Genomic DNA, 24,169 nt, shown 5'->3' with positions numbered 1-24,169 from the left:
CCTAGTCTGTAGCAGTGTATGGAATTTTTCCGAGGACTCTGAACTTGTCCTTGTTGAACCTCCCTCAGATTTCTTTTGGCCCAATCCTCTAATTTGTCTACATCCCTCTGTATCCTATCCCTACCCTCCAGCGTATCTACCACTCCTCCCAGTTTAGTGTCATCTACAAACTTGCTGAGGGTGCAGTCCATGCCATTCTCCAGATCATTAATGAAGATATTGAACAAAACCGGCGCCAGGACTGACCCTTGGGGCACTCCGCTTGACACCAGCTGCCAACTAGACATGGAGCCATTGATCACTACCCATTGAGCCTGATGATCTAGCCAGCTTTCTATCCACCTTATAGTCCATCCAGCCCATACTTCTTTAACTTGCTGGCAAGAATACTATGGGAGACCGTATCATATGCTTTGCTGAAGTCAAGGAATAACACGTCCACTACTTTCCCCTCATCCACAGAACCAGTTATCTCATCATAGAAGGCAATTAGGTTAGTCAGGCATGACTTGCGCTTGGTAAATCCATGTTGTCTGTTTCTGATCGCTTCCTCTCCTTGAAGTGCTTCAAAATTGATTCCTTGAGGACCTGCTCCATGATTTTTTCCAGGGACTGAGGTGAGGCTGACTGACCTATAGTTCCCTGCATCCTCCTCCTTCCCTTTTTAAAATGGGCACTACGTTAGCCTTTTTCCAGTCATCTGGGATCTCCCCGGACTGCCACCATAACACGTTAATTGCTTTGAAATAAGTCTGTAATCTTCTCTGTTATACAATTACCTAAGTGACCTGGATGCTAGCTAGCACTCTGTCACATGCAAACCAGGCTTATTTCAGTTTATATTAAATTAGTTAGGTACAGGTTTAAGCTAAACCAGAATAAGTCACTCTTAAATTGAAATAAGAATGTCTGCACAGGAGTGTGTTTTGGTGTTACCACGCTGGTGCAAGTTAATGTGTAGACAAGTCCTTATTCTGACATTCCAAACTTCTGAGCAGCTTCAAACAGCCATCATTTTACTTCTAATCAACCTTCCACAGAAATATTTCTTCAAGCTACCAGGCAAATGATTACTACTTGAGGAATTCCTCTCCTTCCCCTCTCCCTCCAAATTACACTGATCCACGGTGCAGGTCAGGAAATATTCAGTCCTGAGACAGTGACAGATTTAAGAATTGCAGTGGACTAGAAACAGGGACAAAGATTTTCAAGGATGTTTAATTTGAGACCCCTTTAAAGGGACCTGATTTTTAAAAAGTGCCAAGTACTGATGGTCTGAAAATCAGGCCCCTTTAAGGTGTCTCAAGTTGGGCATCCAAAAATTGAGGCACTCAAATCACTAATGGCTTGTGAAAGCTTTAGCCAGCGATTTTATACCACTGCAAAGGGGGAGATTCATGCCTCTCCAATGAGACAGAAAACAATGACTTCCAGCCCTGGAAAGTCCAAAATAACAGACAAACCCTGTCATTTTTAGATGTAGAAAAAAGCTTCTGAAGGTGTTTTGTTTTGTTTTTTTCTTGCCAGGAGTTCTATACAGTTCAACTCATGGTCTCCTGGGTTTTACAGGTGGAACGATACAAGCACTAGTACCAATTGTATGTTTAACTTTTCTAAACTCTTTATAAAATCATTTTTCTGTAAGAAAATGTCATCTACAGAATATACGCTGGAGTGATATAAAGATTTATCAGTACTTTTTGAGTTGCCCAGCACAATTCATTTGTAACTTTTGAGTAATGTGACCAAGCCTGTGTTTGATAAAAACTTTACCCTTCACCCCTCCTGTCATGGATTGTATTGATTACAAAACTTAAAGCACCAGTTTGAAAATGTGTAGTATTATATTGTATCTTCTTTCATGTCACTCTAAGATGATGCAAAATGATACCTTGTCTTTAGCTATAGAGTGCAGTTTGTTGTTTTGTTTCACAGCATGGACCATATGGACTTTTGTGTTCATTTATGGCATATAATAAGGCCAGTTACTTTGGAAGGAATGGATTTGCACATTAACCGGCAAGGAGTAAAGAATTGCTTATATTGGAGAGAAACATGGTAGCCTGGATGCCTGTTTGCCCACTCATCCCACAAATGTCTCTACACTTCTTTTCTATACTGCTCACTACAGATCAAACATCTTTCCTGGGGTGGAGCATCAGTTCAATACCTTCTCTTTATTCAAATCCCTCCTTGAGATCTACTTCTATTGAATACCTTCTTGTGGGGGTTAAAACAAAAACATCCATTTTTTTTATTTAAATGTTTTTTAAATGCTCCATATGCCAAGAAGTTGCTCCACTGTTCTTGGGACTAGAGAGATGCTTGTCTTATCTGTAGTGTGAATTTGACTTAAACGAGTAACTACTTCTTAGGGTTTTTTTTGTTTTTGTTTTTTGAAACTGAGTTGTTGCCTGCCACATTGAGTAACAATGCAATGCCACATTATACATCAGTTTCCTCACCATTAGATTCCAGAGAAGTTGATAACCTATAATGGTCCAAGTGGTTCATTTCAATAATTTCCTTTCACCTATCAGTTCAAACACATCACATCAAGCCTTTACTATTATTATTACAGTCAAATGAGCTAGCAGAGAAGTCAAAACAAATATCAAGAACTAGATAAAAATAAAAAGAGATAATGCATTCAATATTTAGAATTGTCAGAAAAAATTTGCAACATCCTCAGATGCTTTAGTAGGCGTACCAGTTGAGTGGCACTATTCAAACATTTGTCATTCAGCCTAAGTTTAATAATCTTCCTGAAGTGAAGGCACTTAACTTGGAAGTAGCTACAAAAGGAATTTAGAACCAGAAGAAATACTATGACAAAAATGCTCAACAATTACTCCCATTGCAAGTAGGAGAGAAAGTTAAAATCCAAACAAAAAGAAGCTGGCAGTTTACCAAGAGAATAGATATACCATGCATGCCAAAGCCACCTGTCATAACTATCCCTGACAGTGTGTCCTAGAGGAGGAGAAGACATTGAAACAAGGACACAGAGGCCTACTGACTTTGCTCTTGTATTGGCAGAACTAACCCATGCACCCCCAGTTACTAAGAAAAACACCAGGAATAGAAAAGATGAAGTCCATGTGGCTGATCTACCTGAGCACTGAAGAGCCTGCTGCAGAAAGAGCTATTTTGAGAACAAGCAGCCATGGGATCAGAAAGCCACTGACAGGATCTAAGACAGAAACTGTTAACAGACTAGATTGTGACTGTTACTTTTAGCTGAGTTTGTTTTATTTTCATGTGAATTTTTTAAAACAAGACTCCAGTAATTACTGGAGTCGTGAACACTAAAACTTCTCATGTGACAGGGAATTTGTAACTCTGGCACAGGGCATGTCACTGAAGCCAGGACAGGAAGTTCAATTTCCTGCCAGTAGTATTTATCAGTCCCTTGTTACATTACTGCTCCCCATCAGGCAGTTGTTGCAAATGGCCAAGACAAAACATGTTCCATCTGTGTCATAGGGGACCAGAGACCTGGAAGTCCTGAGTTAGGTCACCTCACTACTAGTCTAGTTTATATAGGTTCTTAAACTATCACTGCAATATCTGAGCGTCTTCCAGTAGTGCATTAAGTAATGTGACTGACCACAATCATGTTTGGTTCATTCACTCCCAAGGGGGAGAATTGTGTATGTGTTGTAGTATTTTGGTTTTGGTAGGGTTGTGACTTGCTGCTAGTTTTGATGTACATGCTGCTCTGTGTTTGTGTCAGAGACGTGCACATTCCACTTAGCATGGAAAGTGATGAGGTTTGTTTGGTTGGTTCCCTCTCACTTTGTGGGGGAGTTTGTTACAAAATTTCAGGCTGACCCCTGAGAATGCTCTGTCCCCGGCACAGTTGAGCTTGACCTTTAGGATAGAAACTAGAAAGTTCCATTGTGTCTGAAAAGCCAAGTCATTGATCCCAGTTCATCCCAAAGCTTTGTGTGATATTTTAGATGTGCTGGGTCCAGGCCAAAGAGCACTTGAAAGTAAGGACCAAGACCTTGAATTTAACTCTGTACTGTCGGAGGTGCCAGTGTAGGGAGCAGAGGACAGCCCTTCCATAACAAAACACTACACAATTGCAAAATGGGGAATAACTGGTTAAGTGGCTGAACTAGTGAACAGAATCTGGTGATAATAGTGGATGACAAATTGAATATGAGTCAACAATGTGATGTAGCTGCAAACAAAGCTAATATCATTCTGGAGTGTGCTAACAAGAGTGTTGTATGTAAGACACAGGAGGTAATTGTCGTGCTCTACTTGGTCTCTACTGCGGTTTCAGCTGGAGTATTGTGTCCAGCTCTGGGCACCACACTTTTAAGAAAGATGTGAACAAGTTGGAGAGAATCCAGAGGAGAGCAACAAAAGTGACAAAAGGTTCAGAAAACCTTATACGTGAAGAAAGGTTAAAAACCGGGGCATGTTTAGTTTTGAGAAAAGAAGACTTGAAGGGAGACCTGATAACAGTCTTCACATATATTACAAAGAGGATGGTGATCAATTGTTCTTCATGTGTACTGAAGGTAGGACAAGAAGTAACATCCTTAAGCTGCAGCAAGATAGATACTAGACAAAACTTTTTAAGGGTAGTTAAGCTCTAGAAGAGGCTTTTAAGGGAAGTTGTGGAAATTCCATCATTGGAGGTGTTTGAGGACAGGTTAGACAAACACCTGTCAGGGATGGTCTATGTATGGTCCTGCCAGCCCCCTTCACTGGGGTTAGGTGACCTCTTAAGGTCCTTTCCAGCCCTGCATTTCTATGTTTCTATGCGCTTGTGGATAGCCTGTGTTGCTGAAACCTTCGATGTGTGCTAGATGGAGGTTTTTAAGGGCTGATGGCTTCATGCCTGCTCCTGTTTAAACACTCCCCACTAGTGTCCATGCCCAAGTGTAGAGGGGGGTGTCCTAGTTATGTCTCCACCCCCCACCTAAACTGCTATACACATCGATATATTGAAAGGGGTATTTGAGTTCATTCATGAACATACACCACCCCTCTCGATGTAAAACAGACACTTAGATCATCCTTTTAATCGCAGAATGAAGTGCAGAAGAGGCAACCCTGAGTTGTGCCCTAAAGATCAAAGAACAAAAGAGGATGATGTCAGCTTCTTATTTTTAAATAAAGGAAGAAGCTCACTGTGAGGAGACAGATTGAGGGAGATGAAAATCATGCTTCTGGAGAGGGCCAGCCCCAGAAGCAGAAGCCTCTGTGAGGAGCAGGGGGAAACAGACCAGAAAAATAAACAAGCCCCTGAGGGAGGAAGTATTCTGCGCCATTGATGAAACATGAATGAGCAAAAATCCCAATCAGAAGCAGGGTAAATTGGTTCCAGCGAGTCAGGCCGAAACAGCAAACAAAGTGGGGGGGGGGGGGGGCAGCGAGAGGCATATGGCAGCAGCGTGGACCCGGTTAACATGCAAGGCAAAGTGGCTGGTGGAAGGGCCGGCGTTCAAGCCGGCGCGGTGACCAAGCGCACAAGCTCCAGCCGAGCCCGGGGGCTGCGTGGCGGGAGCGTGTGGACTCCCGAGCATGTGTCTGCGCCATCCCGTGGGTGTGGCGCAGAGCGGAGTGTCGACGCCGGCAGGGCGGGAGGAGCGAGCCGGGGATTACAGGCAGTCAGGCTGCCCGGCAGAGGAGTGAGGAGGGCTCCGGTGGCCAAGGCAGCAGCAGCCGCAGCCGCAGCATGGCTTCATCCCAAGGGAAGAGTGAGCTGCCATCCGCAGACTGGATGGCAACTTTGCCAGAAAGCATCCACAGCCTCCCCCTCACCAACCTAGCCATCCCAGGTAGGAGACCGCAGCTACGCGGGGTGGTTTGTTCCCCCCCCCCATCCCCGTCATGTTTATTACATGGCGATATGAACTAGCATGTGCCAAGAAAAGCCTCCTTCGCTGAGAAATGGGGCGAGCTCTTGCATTTCCACTTCTTGCCTCGGTGGGTTGAGGGGTGAAATCTCTCCCGGAGCGCTGCTTGCAAGGTGACTGCTTTTCTGAGCAGCCTTTGTGCCTGTGGAGCCGGGTCTGTCCCCCCCTCATTTCCCTTCTCCGTGCCCTTATGCCCCCCCCCCCCCGCCATGGTTTTGCAGCTCAGGTCCCTATCCTCCCTCCACCACGGCCATTCACCTCCTCCTTGTTGACACTGAATTGGATGGATCTGGCGATTTCTTTGCCAGACCCTCCCAGAGCCATTAATATTCTCCTCGAGTCTCCCTTAAAGAGACTCAGCCCCTCCCGGCGAGAAGAGGCGAGGAAAGTTCGGGGTAGCCCCCCAGCCGCAGCAAAGCTGCTCTCCCCGGCAGGGCTGCTTGACATGTTGGCCCTGGGGTGATCTGGTGCAGATGTGCACGGGAACCAGCTATTCAATGAAATGCAGAAGCGCGTGTGTTTGTGTGGCTGTGGGAGAGCGAGCCAGCAATTGCTGTGAACTCCTGTTCTGTGCTTGATGCTTGTATGAAGTATGTGTAAAGGTTCCTGTATGCAGTCTTCTTGTAGCTATGCTGGTCCCAGGATGTTAGAGCGACAAGGTGGGTCTTTTATTGGACCAACTTGGGTTTGGTGAGAGAGACAAGCCTTACTTTCTTCAGGTCAGTTTGACTGAGGGAAAGAAAGACACTGCATGCTTACCACATCCTTCTGTAAAAGACTCACTATGGGTTGGAAGCTCATACAGCCCAGGACACAGGAAACATTACTTTGTCTTAACTTTTTAAATGACCGGCACAATCTGGAGTGCTAAACTGTTTGACTATCCTTAATGCTCAGCCCCACCCCTGCGCCTCCATCTCCCACAGATCAATGAGCTGTAATTAGCAAAGCATCTTCAGCTTTGGAAATTGAAAGAGAACTTATTTAGGACTATTAAAGCAGTATCATTATTACACCCTCTCGACTGCCAAGGCAGTGTCAAATGCAGGGTACCAGTTTTGTGAGAGCATATAAGGGCTTTATAGTATATGATATATGTATAGTATATAGTATATGTTCAAAATCAACAAGAGCTGGTGAGAAGTACTGGGCTGTCATTTTATAGGAGCTGTAGTAGGAATATGCCACATTTGCCTGCTTCTGAACTCTCATTGTTCAGTGAGGGTTTGCAGCCAGACAGAGCAAAGGTAAAAACCAGACAGATCTTTGGAAATGCTAATGTGTTCTCTCAATAATTACGTGACTGAAATGGATTGGTGTGGCAGAATGTTCGGCAGGGGGGAGAAGCAATACCACCAAAACAATTACCAAAAAATAAAAAGCATTCGTATTCAGCAAATGCTAACTGGTGACTATTAAATGCTAATAAATTAATTGCCCTATCAGAGTGTTAACAGCTCACTGGGCTGCAACATGTTTATTTGCCAGTTGCATTAGTCTGAATTTTTAAAAAACCCAATAATCTCCCTCACCCCTTTTCTCTCTTTTTGAAGCTGTTCCTCAAGTACCTGACCAACGGTTCAACCCACAGCCTTTGAATCCCTGTAGCTACTTGTCGTATTAAAGGGCTGCACATGTGGAATATCTGACAAACTAAATTCGCTGCAGCAGAAGATGATAGTCTGCAGGGTGTGTCACTTAACACTGTGCTACTCATGCTTATAAGATTTCTAAAGAAATGAACTCTTTAGGGATAACACCAGAAATGAGTGCCTTGTGGTTACATGAGTACATGATTTTGTATTGACTTGGATGCTTGAAAACCAAATGAGATTAAGCATCTAATGGGCATTAGTGACATGCATTTTTATTATTAAAGTGATATTACATATATAGGTATAGCCTGGATTTGTCAGGCATTTCAGTGTAACTTAGGATGTATCCCTCTTTCTTTATATGTCATGCAATTAGTTTGCTATACACAAATGTTCAAAATGATCTTGTCAGTCTGATTACAATTTTTGCTTCCGTTCTTTAAAAGATCGTGAAAGAATCCCTCTCCTCCCACCCATTCCAGCTAGTATCCCCAACGGACAAACTTAAAAAACCCACTGCCATTAAAAATGGTGGTGCGGGGGAGGTATGGATATGTTGGACTGACTAGTTCTAAATGTCTTCTTCTGCTAGGCCATGTCTACACTACAAAATTATGTCAACTAACTTACGTCAGCTTACAGCCACCATAACTGTTACATTGCTTGTGTGCATGCTTGGCTCCTTGTGTCGGCAGTGTACATCCTCACCAGGAGTGCTTGTATCAATTGTATTGTCAGTGTGGGGACATTGTGGGATGGCTCCTAGAGGCCAGTAACAGTTGACATAAGCAATACAATGTTTACACTGGCACTGTGTTGACAAATGAGATCAACTGTGACTGTATGCCACTTGGGGAGGTGGTGTTACTAAATTGGTGTAGAGAGGCACTTATGCCAGCAGGAGCCAAATTTAAGTGAAGACACATCCACAGCTAAGTCAACCTAACCCTGTTGTGTAGAACAGGGGTTAGTCTTCTCTAAATGAGTCATTCGGATGCCACAATTACGTTGTAAAAGGACTGGCATAAATCCACTGATTTTAAACACAGCTAAAGAGATGAAATTGTGAAAATAGTAAAGCTCTGAAAATAGCGCTTCTCTCTATATGGCACATGAATGGTGGTGAACTACTGAGGAGGTAAACTAGCGTAGTCCATGCTACTGTTATGTCTCTCTCTTAAATTATGGTACCTTATTCCATCGTATTGCCCCTGTACAGACAGGAACACTGGCTGCATAATATTTATTTACTGCTGTATATGGCTGATTCCAAACAAATACATATTCTGTGGGTATGTGGAGGTAGTTCTCTTACTCCACACACACACACACACACACACACACACACACACACACACACACACACACACACACACACACACACACACACACACACACAATTTCCTTGAGAAATACTGTTTCTTTGTGTTACTTTACCAGAGTAAAAGGGGCAATACAAGAGTAAAATGCACTATCACTTAAAATCATGATAAACTACTGGTGTAAAGTAATCTTGTATTCTAGGAATTTCAAAGGACTTTAAGAGAGTTAGGTGCCCAATGCACATTGAATTTCAATGGATGGCAATTAATTTCCCTGGGCATATCTGAAAATCCCAGTTTTGACTGTGAGTTATGGTGTGTGTGTGTGTGAGAGAGAGAGAGAGAGAGAGAGTAAATACTGTGTTTCAGTATGTGACTTCATTTTCTATAGCATTTCAAAAACATCTCATGTAAAATGTCAGTCTGGTCCCTGAACCGAATAAGGTAAAGAATGACAGCTCACAATGCGTGATTTGCCATGATTATTAGAGCAATTGTTCCCCACCTCCTTCTCTTTTTTTCATCAAAAGATTTTATTTAACAATACACTAAATTGATGCCCAAATTGGTGTCGCAGTCTGAAATGCTAATCAAGGTGGTAAACCTAGATCAACCTGATGGTTCTGGGATTAACAGGAAGCCTGATTTGTGGGAAATTTTCTGTTATGTCCTTTGGTACTGTACTAGGGCTCTAACAATCTAATGTAAATTATAATGGCTTTTAGGTGTCCCAGTAAACACTTATGATAAATGTCAACATTTCTTACCTCATTTCCTGCAAGCCCTAAACACTAGCTGCCAGTGCTATGACATTTGTATCCCCAGTCAAAGGTACTTCAAGTCAATGTAATTGCAACTGTTGTTTACTAGTGTCCCTCTGTCTTTTGCTTCTGTTTTTACACATCATAGTAGTTTCTTCTTCTTTACAGTTTGTGCCTCTATTTTTGTGGTGTGTTTGCCTGGGTCTCCCACTGTCTTCACAATACAAAATGCCTAAATGGCTTACCTTCTGCAGCATTTTTGGTATTGGCGTTAATATCCAGCTATGGAAATCTATGAAGTACCAATCACTAGGTCAGATTGTGCTTGTGTTATAAAAAACTTGCTTATTATTTTTTGTTAATAGCTTTTGGTTGTTGTTGTTGTCACAGTGTGTTGCATATAATGATAAATAAGTTAACTTTAAATGTATAGGGACATTTACAGACCAAGTTTCCCTTCAAAATACAGGGCTTGTTTTTTTTTAAAGAGATATTTGTGTTAGTTTTGAGCAGATCATCAAATTTATTTATTTCCATACATATTAAATTACATTTGATACTCATGAAGGGTAGTGGTTACTTGGCTGACATCACAAGAGCCTTAAGATTTTAATGGGGCATCTGTGCTAAGAAATTTCATGCCATTTTCCAGCAACTGCAGCTGAAATGTCGCAGTAAAATTGGTACTAATTTTCCTCGTGTAGCTTTGTCCAGAGATCAGGTGCAGCACAGTCAGTAACAATGCAAGTTTCCTCCCTGCTAACATGCGTCAACACTCTTTAGGAACAGCTATTTCTAGGAATGTGAGGGTGATTCAGTCTCCATGTATGTTTGATCTATGACTGCTTTGCTGAATCTGCTAACCGTGCCAGACAGCACCAATATTATTAACAACTATGGAGCAAATTCTGTGGTCTTTAATTGAACAAAATTCCCATTGATTTCAAAAGGAGCTCTTGCTCATTTAAGAACTATGTACTTGATCCTGCTCTCATTAAAGTTAATGCAAAACTCCCATGGATTTCATTGGCACAAGATCAAACCCTCTGCAATTTGGCCCTTTGCTCCTATAAAGCATTAACAATCCCAAAGCACATCTGGTTATCCAAATCTCTAATTTTGAAATGCTGGTGTTAGCTAATGATACTCTTTGAAAAAATAAGTATCATCTTTAGGAAGCCTGGGACACGACTGTGGCCCAGATCCACAAAGGGACATAAGCATTGTGATGCTCAGCGTCACAATGCCTAACTTTTAGGTACTTTGGAAATCACTGGAACAACAATGGGATCCACAAAGTCTGGATTAGGCTTCCTGTGCAATGAATGGGGAGAGAGAGCCACAAAAGCCAGCATGCAAGACAGGGAGCCACCTGAACTAGCCAATGGGAGATGCTGATGAAAGGACTGTGTCCTAAGCCCCACCCCTCTGTGACAGAGTGCTAGCAGCAGCACCCTGATCACTGGGGGGCGGGTATGAGCACCTGGGTGGTAGTTACTAGGCTAATGAAGTAATTGAAAGGATATAAGTAGCAGGAACAGGAAGCAAGGAGGAGGAGCTCAGAAAGTTAGCTGTATGAAGGAAAGAAGCTGTGTGGAAAGCCCCTGCTGCAATAGGCTAGTGTCATGTTCTGTTTGCAAAAGAACTGTGCAATAAAAGGTATAAGAGGTGAAAGGCAAGCAGATTGGGTGAGTTCAGGACTGTGAGAGGATAGAAACTGGCTAGACAGCGTGACACACCAGGTAGCTGAGGGAGCACCCTGTGACAAGTGGGGGTTAGTCTAGGGTCCTTAACACTCTTGGTTGAGGGAACGTGACCCACGTGAGGGTAGTGGGTTCTGGATGCGAGGGAGGAAATGCTACTCTGGCTAGCCAAGTAACAGATGGAGATGCAGAAGACCCAGCAGATGGAGAGAATAGCACTCCTGGGTAGGCAGGCAGGCAGAGGAAAGACAAAGAGGCTCTAATGGACTTTATTGTCCTAGAACAAACAGTTTTATGCAAAGTTTCCCCGAGGCCACGCAAATCTAGGTTCAGAGGCATCAGCCAGAATCATTAGAATCATTAGAGGCTGTGGTGAAACTAATAGAGGAGTATGTGGAAGCAGACTTCCCATGTAGAAAACTCTATCCCCTCCTTTCCCCCCACAACCAGGGAAGGGGAAAGAAGGTTGAGAAACCTCCTTCATGAAAACCTGGCAAGAACAGGTTGAAGGGGTGAGGGGTGAACAAGGGTGCCGCAATTGCCCGTACAGTAGTCTGTTACCAGTGGACAGGGGGAAAGGACACAGAAACTGCCTATACATGGACTGTGGGTTCATGGAGCTCTGTGGATAGGCAAGTGGTACAAGGTGGGTCTGGGATAAAGACTGTTCCCATCTGAGTAACCTGGAGAGCCACAAAGGGAGTGGTAGACTCAGCAACTGCATGTTCCCTAGTTGTAAGTTAAACCGCACTGGCAACAGAGAGGGGTGACAATAACCATCCACTGTGTGCATGGGGGAAAAGAAAACTTACCCTCTGGCTGTCCTCCTGTAGAGGTGGAAGGAAGACTTAAGTTGCAGAGAGTAGGTGTAATAAAGTCATTACCCAGTGTGGTCATGATAGGGATAGACTAGACTTCTTGAGTAAGAAGGATAAAAGATGGAGGGAGAGACCCCAATAAATGGGCCTGAATGCGTAATTCTGAATGAAGACCCTCCATATAGTTACAGTGGGGGAGGTTTAGGTTGGATATTAGGAAAAACTTTTTCACTAGGAGCGTGGTGAAACACTGGAATGCGTTACCTAGGGAGGTGGTGGAATCTCCTTCCTTAGAAGTTTTTAAGATCAGGCTTGACAAAGCCCTGGCTGGGGTGATTTAGTTGGGGATTGGTCCTGCTTTGAGCAGGGGGTTGGACTAGATGACCTCCTGTCCTTCCAACCCTGATATTCTATGATTCTATGATATAGCCCTCCAGGGATAATACAAAAGCACCTTAGATGTATATTAACAAGGACTTGGGTGGGGTGGAGATAAATTTGAGAAGGGGGCAGTGGATCAGGAAGTACTGGAGCAGGGACACCTAGAGAAGAAGGAGGGCAGAGGCTTGGCTGATTCCCAGGAGGAACAAACTGTGAGCAAGGCCTGAGAGAGGGGGCATGCTACAGAGAGGGAGAAGGGTCCTAATAATGAGGCCTTCATGGGCAAACTTACTATGATAATTCTGAGTCAGGGACAAGATAAGAGAGAGGAGGACCGAGACCAAGGTATTGCATCTCTAGAGGGGCAACTTACTTGGCTGTTTACAAGTCAGGGGTAAAAGAAAGCAGAGTTAAGGTCAGTGGGGTGTAACTAGCTATGACCTACAGGCTGAGACAAATGTGTGGTGGAAACATCTATCTTCAGGTGTACTTTTTGTGGGTGGAAGGCAGGAAACCGTCACCGGTGGCCTATGGAAGGCTGATCTGAAAGGGCAGAAGAAGCCCCATTAGAACTCCAACCTCATAAAGAGGGTAGGGCTTAAACAGTGAAGAAGACCCCTAGGAGGCAAGAGAGGTTCTCAGTTGAAGGAGGCAGGGAGGTATGTGATAGTTCTAGCTATGGCATGAAGAAGGTTGTAAGTCCAGCTGGAGGCTGTTAGTCACTTTCTGTTGGGGGATTATGAGTGCCAGGGTGGTAATTACTGAGCTAATGATAGAATTGGGAGGATGTAAGTAGAAGAAACAGGAAGCTAGAGGGAGGAGCTCACAAGGTAAGCTGTATGAAGAGGCGAAGGTGTGTGGAGAGCTTCTGCTGCAAGATGTCTGTATAATGTCTGGTTTGTAGAAGAAATGTTTGGTAAAAGGTACATATTACGAAAGGCAAACAGCTTGGGTGTGTTTTTGAGATAATGGAAACTGGCTAGGCAGTGTGACACATCGGATTGCTGATGGAGCACCCTCTGACAGAATTTATCTTGGAAGTCTAGACTGCTGGGAGTCACCAATTTCTGCTTGCAATCCACACCTGGGAACTCCTCTTTTGAAGTCAGGTAGCTTAGGTACTTAAGTAATTTCTTGTGAGAACAAGTTCATGCTTACTTCACACCACGCAAAGCAGCTGGAGGTGGGGCCACTGCTGCTCTTTTTACATCTTTTAGGCCAGTGGCTAGAGAAGTCAACTGGGATTTGGGTTCAGTTCCCTCCTTTGATGAGGAGACAGGATTTGAATCCAGGTCTCCCACCTCTCAGTAGACTGTACTAGCCACTGAGCTGTGGCATGTTCTGATGTGAGCCTCTCACGGTCTCTCCTGTTGAAGTTGTTCAACTTGATATAAAGACTTAGTCATTGGGCCATAGAGAGAATGACTCTGTAGCATAGTAGGTTGGAGACCCAGGATTCAGTCTCCCTCCTTAAATAACTAATTACTGATCCATAGTGAAACAGCTGCAACAGGAGAGATTCAGGGAACATGACCTCAGAATATCCCATGTCCATCAATGACTAGAACACTCTCCTGAGAGACATAGGCTTTGAACAGGGATCACTTCCTTTCTCTCCCTCAGGCGGAGAGGGGAGAATTGAACTTGGGTCTCCCAAATCACAGGTGAGTGCTCTAACCACTAGGCTAAAAGTAATAATGTGGGCACTACCCTAATTTTGAATGCAATGTAATGTAATAGGCAATCTCTGTATGCCTGCCAGATTGGGGCCCCATGGACAAGACAGGCCTGCAACTTCCTATCTTCTCTTGGTTCATGGCCCTCTCTGGGGCTTAGGTGGAAGATAAGCATCTGGATGCTACAGGGAGGCAGTAGTGTGCATGCCCAGAGCCAGAAATGTAGGTACCAAGGGAATTTTCATCCTGAAAATTTAGGCACCTACAGGGTTAGAGGGTAGCTGAGTGGCAGTTTTGTGGTTTTCAGTGCAGCATAAAACAAGGTTGTAAGCACTCCAGGATTTAAAGATTAATCTTTAATTAAAGATTGTCATGTGATGAAACCTTCAGGAATACATCCAACCAAAATTGGCAACCCTACTTAAAACTGGGATTTAGGCATCTATGTCTCGGGCTTAGGTGCCTAAGTACATTTGTGGATCAGTGTGTGTCTTCCTTAGTGTTTGGAAAGAGCTTAGCACACTTAAGCACTACCAAAATTGTAATCATAAAGTCTGCTGTTAATATTGTATCCAACATTTATTTCCATGGAATTATTTCCATAACTGACAGACTTCAAAGAGCCAAGGGGGGAGAGGTAATATATTTTATTGGCGCAACATCTGTTGGTGAGAGAGACAAGCTTTCTCTCACCAACAGAAGTTGCTCCAATCAAAACTATTACTTTTCTCACCTAGTCTCTTGAATATCCTGGGACCAACATGGCTACTACGACACTGCATAGGCTTTACTTGAAAGTCAAACATAGGACTTCATTGAGAAGAAATTAACATCCAGGAGCTCATATTGCCATCTTGCAAATTCTTCCCAGTACATACACATTTTAACACTTAAATCTGAGTGCACATAACTGTTAAATATTTGGACAGGTGTACTTCCGCTATGTAAGGAAATGTGCAGATGCAAAAACTACAAATCTTCTTGGTTTTTAAACTTGTGAATTCTTAAGTCTTAGGAAATCAAAATGTAGTCACTAATGGGTAAAATCTCTTGCAACTCAATTTATTTCCCTCCTGTCTTCATTTTCTGGTAAATAGAGGCAGTTTTATTCTTTCGGATTGGAACTAAACTTCTTTGGCAACTGGTGAAGTATTGATTTTAAACAGCAGAGTAGATTAGAGTTTAATTCAGAGCCTGAATATTTATTCCTACGCTGTTGTCACAAGAAGCAAAATATTAACATTACCTTCACTTCCCTAATAGATTTATAATAACTTATCCAATACAAAAGATGCTCCAGTGTAATAGGAAACCTGCTGATTTATTAGCAAGTATCAGTACAATTTCTTGTTGCTTGGAATTAGATACAGTGTTTTAATTGCATAGGCATGTATATAACTGTTATTGTTTCCCTTCAACAATCTATTTTACAGATGTATTCAATCCGCAGTATAGTTTGAGTTACAGTAATTGTTTTAGTTATCTTTTACAAGGTTCTCACATTTGCTCTGTCACTTATTAATCTAATACATGGAGTGATTCATTCAATTTTTCACTACTTAAATTCTTGTCAATCACATTCCTAGAGTCGGTATTAGATTTTGCCACTACCTTGTTTTAAATAGATTAGCTGGCTGCAGTCTCAATAATTCTAACTGGGTATCTGTTTGATTTCCTAAAATCTGGACACTTCTCTTACACCACAGTAATGGTAAACTAGGAGATATATCCCTGAAATAACTGGTGGGTCAACTTTCTAACAACCAGAAACCTTTCAATTTGGGATGATCCCAGCAAATATTAAGACGATCCCCTATACCATGGCGTTTCCTCCAGCATTTTGTGGTGAAGTCTATATCTATTTTGTTCTGAAAGACTCTATGCTAACATACCTAATTATAATTTTCCACTAGTATCATACCCAGGAGAGGGAACTTGCAACTTGTAATAAATTGAAAATAATCTCAAACTACTGGAAAGCAAAATATGCACATTTCATCTCCTGTTGGTAACTGCATGGAGCACTCAGAATGGATATATTCCACTGAGTCTGTCCTAGTTTATACCTCCTCTGATACTGTTAATTTACCATTCATATTAGAAGATCCACCCAACTAAAGTTATAAGTCTGTTTCCAAAACAACTCTGTCTTGTTTGGTAGTAAAGGTAAAGTAAAATGGACTTTGTACCTGGTTTTAAAAAATGTAGTCTAGGTCACTTTCTCTGCCTTTGATAATGCCAGTGTAAAGAATACTGTTAGATAACCAGTCTAGGTGGTGGTTTGAATCTTTGTGTCTGCAAACCAGTAGAACTAGATTAAATATTGTACTTATTTATTCAACAATATCAATGTGCCCAAAGCTTGTTATCTGGGTTCTGGATACAAATGTTCTGCAACAAAGTAAGCACTCAGCAATAGAAAGCATGCCCTTAAGAAATCGCCCACTGATTATATACACATATCAGTGAATGTGTAGCTAGTTTTAATGTGACTTGAGGTATTGCATGTACACATGCAGTGCAGAGGTGCTAGTCATGGGATAAATTAATTTGCCGTGTAGCTTTTACCACCTCACCTGCACTCTGCTTATTAATCTATCTCTCTTGAGCTACTTCTAATATTCTGAATCTCTGAGCTGCCTTAAATATAACATATCACAAGATCTTTTCTGTTCTGCCTTACCCCCCAGTTTGTGTAATTGTCCCACCAAAATTAGTCTGGACTAAGACCTGGCATGAGCAATATTTGGTCCTGCATTAGTGACATGTTTAAGGTTTATACGTGGTGTCTATATACCTCCCTTCTGACTGAGTGTGTGTGCCTGATGTTGGTAACTCAAGTACACAGTGTAAGGTCTTCAGCTGCCCTTGAATGATACAGGCTCGTGGGTAGCTGGGACTGTTGGAGGTTGAACCATTTTTTAGCAGGTGCAGATCTTGCTACCCTCATCCATCTCACTTTTTGAGATTAGTCAGCTGCAATGCAGTTCACACCTTAAATCTGTGTGGATAGTGCTGAATATGTCACCATGGCTTCTCACTGGGAACACATGAGACCAGCACACTGTGATCTTCTCTGGCTGCCTTTTGGTTTCCAAGTAATTGGTTTGACCTGAAAAGCCCTAAATTCTGTGGAAACCACCCACCTAAAGGACACATCTCATTTCTATGCCATACTGTTACAGTTGCAATTACTAGAGGAGGCAGAGCTGGAATGTCATCAGTTTGGATAAGGAGGAACTGCTGGTAAGATGTTCTCTGTGGCCATGTCTAGGCTTTGATGTTTTTTAAAGGTGACCTATTTCTGAAGACTACACTACGCTAGAGATGTTCTGAGCTTTGAAATTTATACTTCTCCTACCCCTTCTGCAATCTATCTTTATTTTAAAAAAATACCCGAATCAGTTGATCTTAAGAAAAGTTGCATAATTTTTTTGAGGGATTAAGGTTGTTTATTTTAAAAGAAGGTAGGTTACTATATCTTTAACACTGACTAATGAAACTTTTGCTGGGGGGGGGGTTAGAATTGTGCTGCTAAACTTGTATTAATAATATGTTGATGGCTACATGAGGCCAGGGGTGGATACTTTGGCACTGTTTTTGCGCCACTGGAAAAAGGAAATTTGTAGCTTTTCAGTGAGAGGGACACACACAATACATGCTTCCACCTTGAAAAGACCAGCTTGACTTAGAAGGGAGGTAAAAGTAGCTGTAGTGTGTGTGTGTGTGTATAAATAAATAAAAAACAGGTGGTAAAGAGGGGAGGTTGATGATTCAAGAGTCCACACTTCAAGAAGGATTTTGACAAATTGGAGCGAGTTCAGAGAAGAGCCACAAAAATGAGCAGAAGATTGCAAAATGTGTATTATAGTGAGACTCCAGGAGGTCAACCTATATAGCTTATCAAAGTGATCAAGATGCCTTTTAATCTTCTGTCTAGAACTACATGGGGAACTGAAATTTGATAATTAAGGGCTCTTCAATGTAGCAGACAAAAGCGTAACAAGATGCAATGCTGGAAGCTGAAGCTAGACAAATTGAAATTAGAAATAAGGGGTAAATGTCTAATAGTAAGGGTAATTAAACACTGGAAAAACTTAATGACGGTTGTAGTAGATTCTCTATCATTGAAAATTTTTACATTATGATTGGATCTATTTCTAAGAGAGATGCTCTAGTTCAAGCACAGCAGTCGAACTTGAAGCAGCAGTTAATTCAGGGAAGGCTTCTGGCCTGTGTTGCGCTGGAGGTCAGACAAGATACTTACAATGCTTCCTTTTCTAGTCTTCAAGTCTTTCTCTTTAATGCTGTGACACTATTATGTGGTTCTTTTAATAGGCTATTTTAGAGTAGGGTTAAACGTATCTGTATTTAATTGTATGTGTGAGAAATTTTATTCTTGTTTTGTGACCCTCTCTTTTTAAACTTCTGCGTACAAATATTCGGTACCTCGTTTAGTAGCCATTTTGTTCTGAGAGCTCAGTGCACTTTTGGATGAGACATGCACTGTGCGCTCTCTGAATGAGACTTACTTTTTATTCAGAAAAGATCCACTTTCTCATTATTAAAGGAGAAACGTGAGAAATCTGGCAGCAACTACGGGATTTAGAGTATAAGGGCACGGGAGGAAAGAGCTGAGAGAAAATAAAGGTGCAGTACACGGAAAAGCAAAGGCTCCTCAGTTTCAGAGCTACATTTGCCACTACAAGTCTTGCACAGTTAGACTTGTGGCTTCACAAGTAAAGAAAGAGATAAGAAACAGTCTTTATAAAAAATCTTATGATTTAATAACGTGTGTCATCGTCAGAATTTATAGAATCATAAGAATGTAGGGCTGGAAGGGACCTTGAGAGGTCATCTAGTCCAATGGCTCTCAACCTTGCCAGACTACCGTATCCCTTTCAGGAGTCTGACCTGTCTTGTGTACTCCAAGTTTCACCTCATTTAAAAACTACTTGCTTACAAAATCGGACATAAAAATACAAAAGTATCACAGCACACTATTACTGAAAAATTGCGTATTTTCTAATGTTCACCATATAATTATAAAATCAATTGGAGTATAAATATTATACTTACATTTCAGTGTATACTACAGAGAGCAGAATAAACAAGTCCTTGTCTGTATGAAATTTTAGTTTGTACTGACATTGCTAGTGCATTTTATGTAGCCATTGTAAAACTAGACACATCTCTAGATAAGTTCATGTACCCTGGTTGAGATCCACTGATTCAGTCCAGGACCACATATACCTAAGATCATCCCTGACAGGTGTTTGTGGAATCCCTGTCATCAGAGGTTTTTAAGAACAGGTTAGACAATCTCCCCTGGAAACCTGTTCCACTGGTTAACTATCTTTATAGTTAAAAGATTTTTCCTAATATCCAACCTAAATCTCTTGCTGCAGGTTAAACTGATTACTACTTGTCCTACCTTCAGTGCACAAGGAGATCAGTTGTTCTCCATCCTCTTTATTACAGTCCTTAACATATTTGAAGACTATTATCAGGTCCGCCCTCAAGTCATCTTTTCTCAAGATTAAATATGCCCAGTTCTTTTTACCCTTTCCTTTATAGATCAGGTTTTCTAAACCTTTTATCACTTTTGTTGCTCTCCTCTGGACTCTCTCCAGTTTGTCTACATCTTTCCTAAAATGGAAACTGGACACAGTACTCCAGCTGAGTCTTCACCAGCAAGAGGTAGAGTGGGACAATTACCTCACGTATCTATCTTACAACACCCCTACTAACATAATTCTGGAGTATATTAACCGTTTTTGAACTGTATCATGTTGAATCATATTCAGTATGTGATCTACTGTCACTCTCAGATACTTTTCACCAGTATTACGCCCAGACAGTTATTCTCCATTTTGTATTTCTGCATTTGATTTCCCCCCACCCCTTTCCCAAGTATAGTACTTCACACTTGTCTTTATTGAATTTCATCTTGTTGATTTCAGACCAGTTCTCTTACTTGTTAAAGTCCTTTCAGATTCTAATTCTATTCTCCAGTCTGCTAGCAACCCCTCCCAGCTTGATGTCATTCACAGATTTAATAAGCTTACTCTCCATTCAATTAGCACTTGCATCACTCCTGGGTGGCCGCCCGACTGCGCAGCTTAGAGGGAACACAGCAGGCATCTAGTCTCAGCTTCTGGACCTCTCTGCTGTGTTCAACACTGTTAAGCATGAGATATTGCTGTCTTCCAGAGAGGGGTGGCAGGGTCCAGGGTAAGGTAATAAAATGGTTTGAGTTCTTCTTGGAGGGATGCACCCAATTGTTAAGGGGCTTATTCCTTCACCCACTTACTTCCCTGGTCCTTCTCGCATGAACAGAGAGCAACAATACCCGAAGTACAAAGGTGCAAACAATTCGATGTTTATTGGGGTGAACTTCCAGCAAGCATGATTCCAGTTTCCTTCCTTAGTATCCTCCTTCCCAGCTCTGACACCACAGAGCCTTACACATGTGTCCCTGTTCCCATTCCTACCCTTCGCCAAACATGAATGGTTTTGTTCAATATCTTCATAAATGATCTGGAGGATGGTGTGGATTGCACTCTCAGCAAATTTGCGGATGATACTAAACTGGGAGGAGTGGTAGATACGCTGGAGGGGAGGGATAGGATACAGAAGGACCTAGACAAATTGGAGGATTGGGCCAAAAGAAATCTGATGAGGTTCAATAAGGATAAGTGCAGGGTCCTGCACTTAGGATGGAAGAACCCAATGCACAGCTACAGACTAGGGACCGAATGGCTAGGCAGCAGTTCTGCGGAAAAGGACCTAGGGGTGACAGTGGACGAGAAGCTGGATATGAGTCAGCAGTGTGCCCTTGTTGCCAAGAAAGCCAATGGCATTTTGGGATGTATAAGTAGGGGCATAGCGAGCAGATCGAGGGACGTGATCGTTCCCCTCTATTGGACATTGGTGAGGCCTCATCTGGAGTACTGTGTCCAGTTTTGGGCCCCACACTTCAAGAAGGATGTGGATAAATTGGAGAGAGTCCAGCGAAGGGCAACAAAAATGATTAGGGGACTGGAACACATGACTTATGAGGAGAGGCTGAGGGAGCTGGGATTGTTTAGCCTGCAGAAGAGAAGAATGAGGGGGGATTTGATAGCTGCTTTCAACTACCTGAAAGGGGGTTCCAAAGAGGATGGCTCTAGACTGTTCTCAATGGTAGCAGATGACAGAACGAGGAGTAATGGTCTCAAGTTGCAGTGGGGGAGGTTTAGATTGGATATTAGGAAAAACTTTTTCACTAAGAGGGTGGTGAAACACTGGAATGCGTTACCTAGGGAGGTGGTAGAATCTCCTTCCTTAGAGGTTTTTAAGGTCAGGCTTGACAAAGCCCTGGCTGGGATGATTTAACTGGGGATCGGTCCTGCTTTGAGCAGGGGGTTGGACTAGATGGCCTCCTGAAGTCCCTTCCAACCCTGATATTCTATGATCCTATGATTCCAACTTCCTTACTCCCATTCCCTGTTCCCATTTCCCCCTTTAGCAAAACATGATTCCAATTTTCTTACCCCCATTCCCTGTTCCCATCTCCCTTACCCACGTGCCCACGCCCACCCCTACCCCCACCCACTCACTTCCTCATTGACTACAGATTATATAGTAAAACTTGAGTTCTGCTTAGCTATACCTTAACCAATCATTTTCCTGAAATTTAACTAACCAATCCTAACATATTGTAACATGATTATGTAACCAATTATATCCCACCACCTTAATTAGTTTACACCCAGCAAAATTAATTATACAGCGGACAGGAACAATCACAGAACCAGACAGAGATTATACAGACAAACAATAGCAAAGTGGAAACTATAATGACAATATATAGTGGAAACAAGACAATACAGTGGAAACTGTATTTTTTCCATATAGTGGAAACAAGACAATACAGAAGTGAGGGTTTCACATCCCAGCTATTGATAAGTGAGTTCTTGCCAGACAGGATGCTATCAAACTAAGTTTCCTTTTACATTTTCTAGGCACTTCCCTTTCTCTGGAGGTGATAGGAATACAATCCTGTCCTGATAGTGCCTAACAGCCCAATAGCACCTTATTTCAATGTGACTAGTTTGGAATGTGAGGATGTGACCGTTCGCTTCCCAGCTTATGGCTGCCTCTGCTGCTTAGCCAAAGGCCTTAGCCTAAGAACAGGGCCTCAGACTGTCACAGTAAGAGAAGGCCCTTACACCAGCAGACAGTGATTTTGATTCTTTCTTTTATACCTCTATAATTAGCCAAGTGATAAGAATACACCTAAATTCTTAAAGCACAGGCCTTTGCAGACAGGCCTGAATATCTATATCCTAACACCAATGATGTGATGTGAAACTACACCTCCACTACTAAACCCCTCACTTTTGGGGTTCCACAAAGATCAATTCTCTTTGGTCCTCTTCAACATCTGTATGTGACTACTAGGTGAACTGGTCAGATTCCATGGACTCAAATGCCAGCAATATGCAGATGAGACACAGCTCTACTTGTAAGCTGACGGGGCATGGGCAGCCTACCTAATGGATGGACCAGAAGCTTGCCAGGTGGTTGTGATGGCAATTTGGGTAATGGCAAGTGTAGATCCAGAAATCAGGCACTGATTCAAGGGTGAAGCCAGAGTCAGGCTCAAGGTGCCAAGCTGAAGGTTAGAACCAGAGTTAGAATCAAAGCCTAAAGGTAAGCCAGAGTCAATGTCTGGGTGTAGCCAGGAATCAGAAACTGGAATGGAGCATGTAGTCTGGAGCTGGAGCAGGAGCAGGGCTTGGAGCAATGACAGGAAGCAGAACTGAGAGCAGGGCAAGTGCAGCTGTAGGTGTGGCTGACATTGAGTTGCTGCTGCAAGACTCAAGTAGCAAACTGATGGCTCCCATGCACAATCAGGAAGCACGGCTATTTGGAGGGGGCTCATTGGGTCCAACTGAACTTGCTGGGTTCTGACCAGGCTGGGAGTCAGCTTTGCCCCTGACACTACCTATCCTTCACCACAACTAGCACCAAGATGGTTCAGTGCTTGAACAAGATCTGCTCATGGAAGATGAAAAAGAGCTGCTTGAAGCTGAATCCAACAAAACAGAGGTGATGCTGATGTGCAGAGGACAATATTCTGAGGAGTTTATAGCCACAGTGCAATCTCCTCTGATTGAAAGTTTACATCTACAGTTGGTCAATTCAGTCAGTAGTCTAGGAGTACACATTCTTTGCTGAGCTCTCATATTGTAATAGTTGGGAGTAATGCTTTCTACTATCTCTAGGTGGCTAGGAGAATGTCCCATTCTGACTGACAAATAGCTGGCATCTCTGGTGGACTACAGCAATGTGATATATCTGGGCATGAAACATTCAGCACTTAGAACTAACTCCAACTAATACAAAATGCTGCAGCACTTCTCTTGCAACACAAGCTACCATGAACATATCACATCTGTCTTCTGTGCTGTACCTTGGCTTCCCATAGAACTTTGAATCAAGTTCTAGGTATTGGTCCTTATCTTCAAAGTGCTCCATGGCCGAGGCCCAGTTACCTAAAAGACTGTCTAAAGCTCTGGGACGAAGACTGTGGTCACCAACTTCACTCCTTTGGCACAATGGAACTCTCAGCAATATGAGTAAAGCTTGTCTGTGAAGGATACAGAACCTTTGGAGGGTAGTCCAGGACACTGGACTGAACGCCCCTAGAAACTAATGACCATCACAAATCTCGCCACTTTCTGTTTCAAAAAGTGCAAATTGCTTTCTCTAAGATAAACACAGAGGAACAGGTCTATTTATGTAATAATAAACAAACAAAACAAAACCATACTCCACTACACCTGCTGCTCCCTCTGGAGAGAGGATGAGAGAACAAACGTGACAGATGTGTAGTCATGTTGTCTAATGCACTACTGGAAGGCAGTCAGATGAGCATGGCATAGAAAAACATAGAAGAGTGAGATATAAAAGTTCTACTGGACTGGTTTGGTATGATTGGCATAACTCACATCTCCTTCATTCCTTGTGAGCTGTGTAGCCATTTC

The 24,169-nt window shown here is 42.5% G+C and overlaps 1 protein-coding gene across 1 annotated transcript in view; it reads left to right on the top strand.

Annotated features, from left to right (window-relative positions):
* The first annotated feature begins 5,647 nt into the window (after positions 1–5,647).
* PLCXD3 (phosphatidylinositol specific phospholipase C X domain containing 3) overlaps positions 5,648–24,169 on the top strand; it is a 162,993-nt gene continuing 144,471 nt past the window's right edge. The window contains exon 1 of the mRNA XM_073346169.2: positions 5,648–5,801. Within this exon, the coding sequence (XP_073202270.1) occupies positions 5,699–5,801 (103 nt within the window). The 5' untranslated portion in view covers positions 5,648–5,698. The remainder of the gene's footprint in view (positions 5,802–24,169) is intronic.

Source organism: Lepidochelys kempii, chromosome 5, assembly GCF_965140285.1.
Source record: "Lepidochelys kempii isolate rLepKem1 chromosome 5, rLepKem1.hap1, whole genome shotgun sequence".
In the NCBI taxonomy this organism is placed as follows: domain Eukaryota; kingdom Metazoa; phylum Chordata; order Testudines; family Cheloniidae; genus Lepidochelys; species Lepidochelys kempii.
Note: the sequence above shows the minus strand (reverse complement) of the source record. Positions and strands in the feature narration are given on the sequence as shown.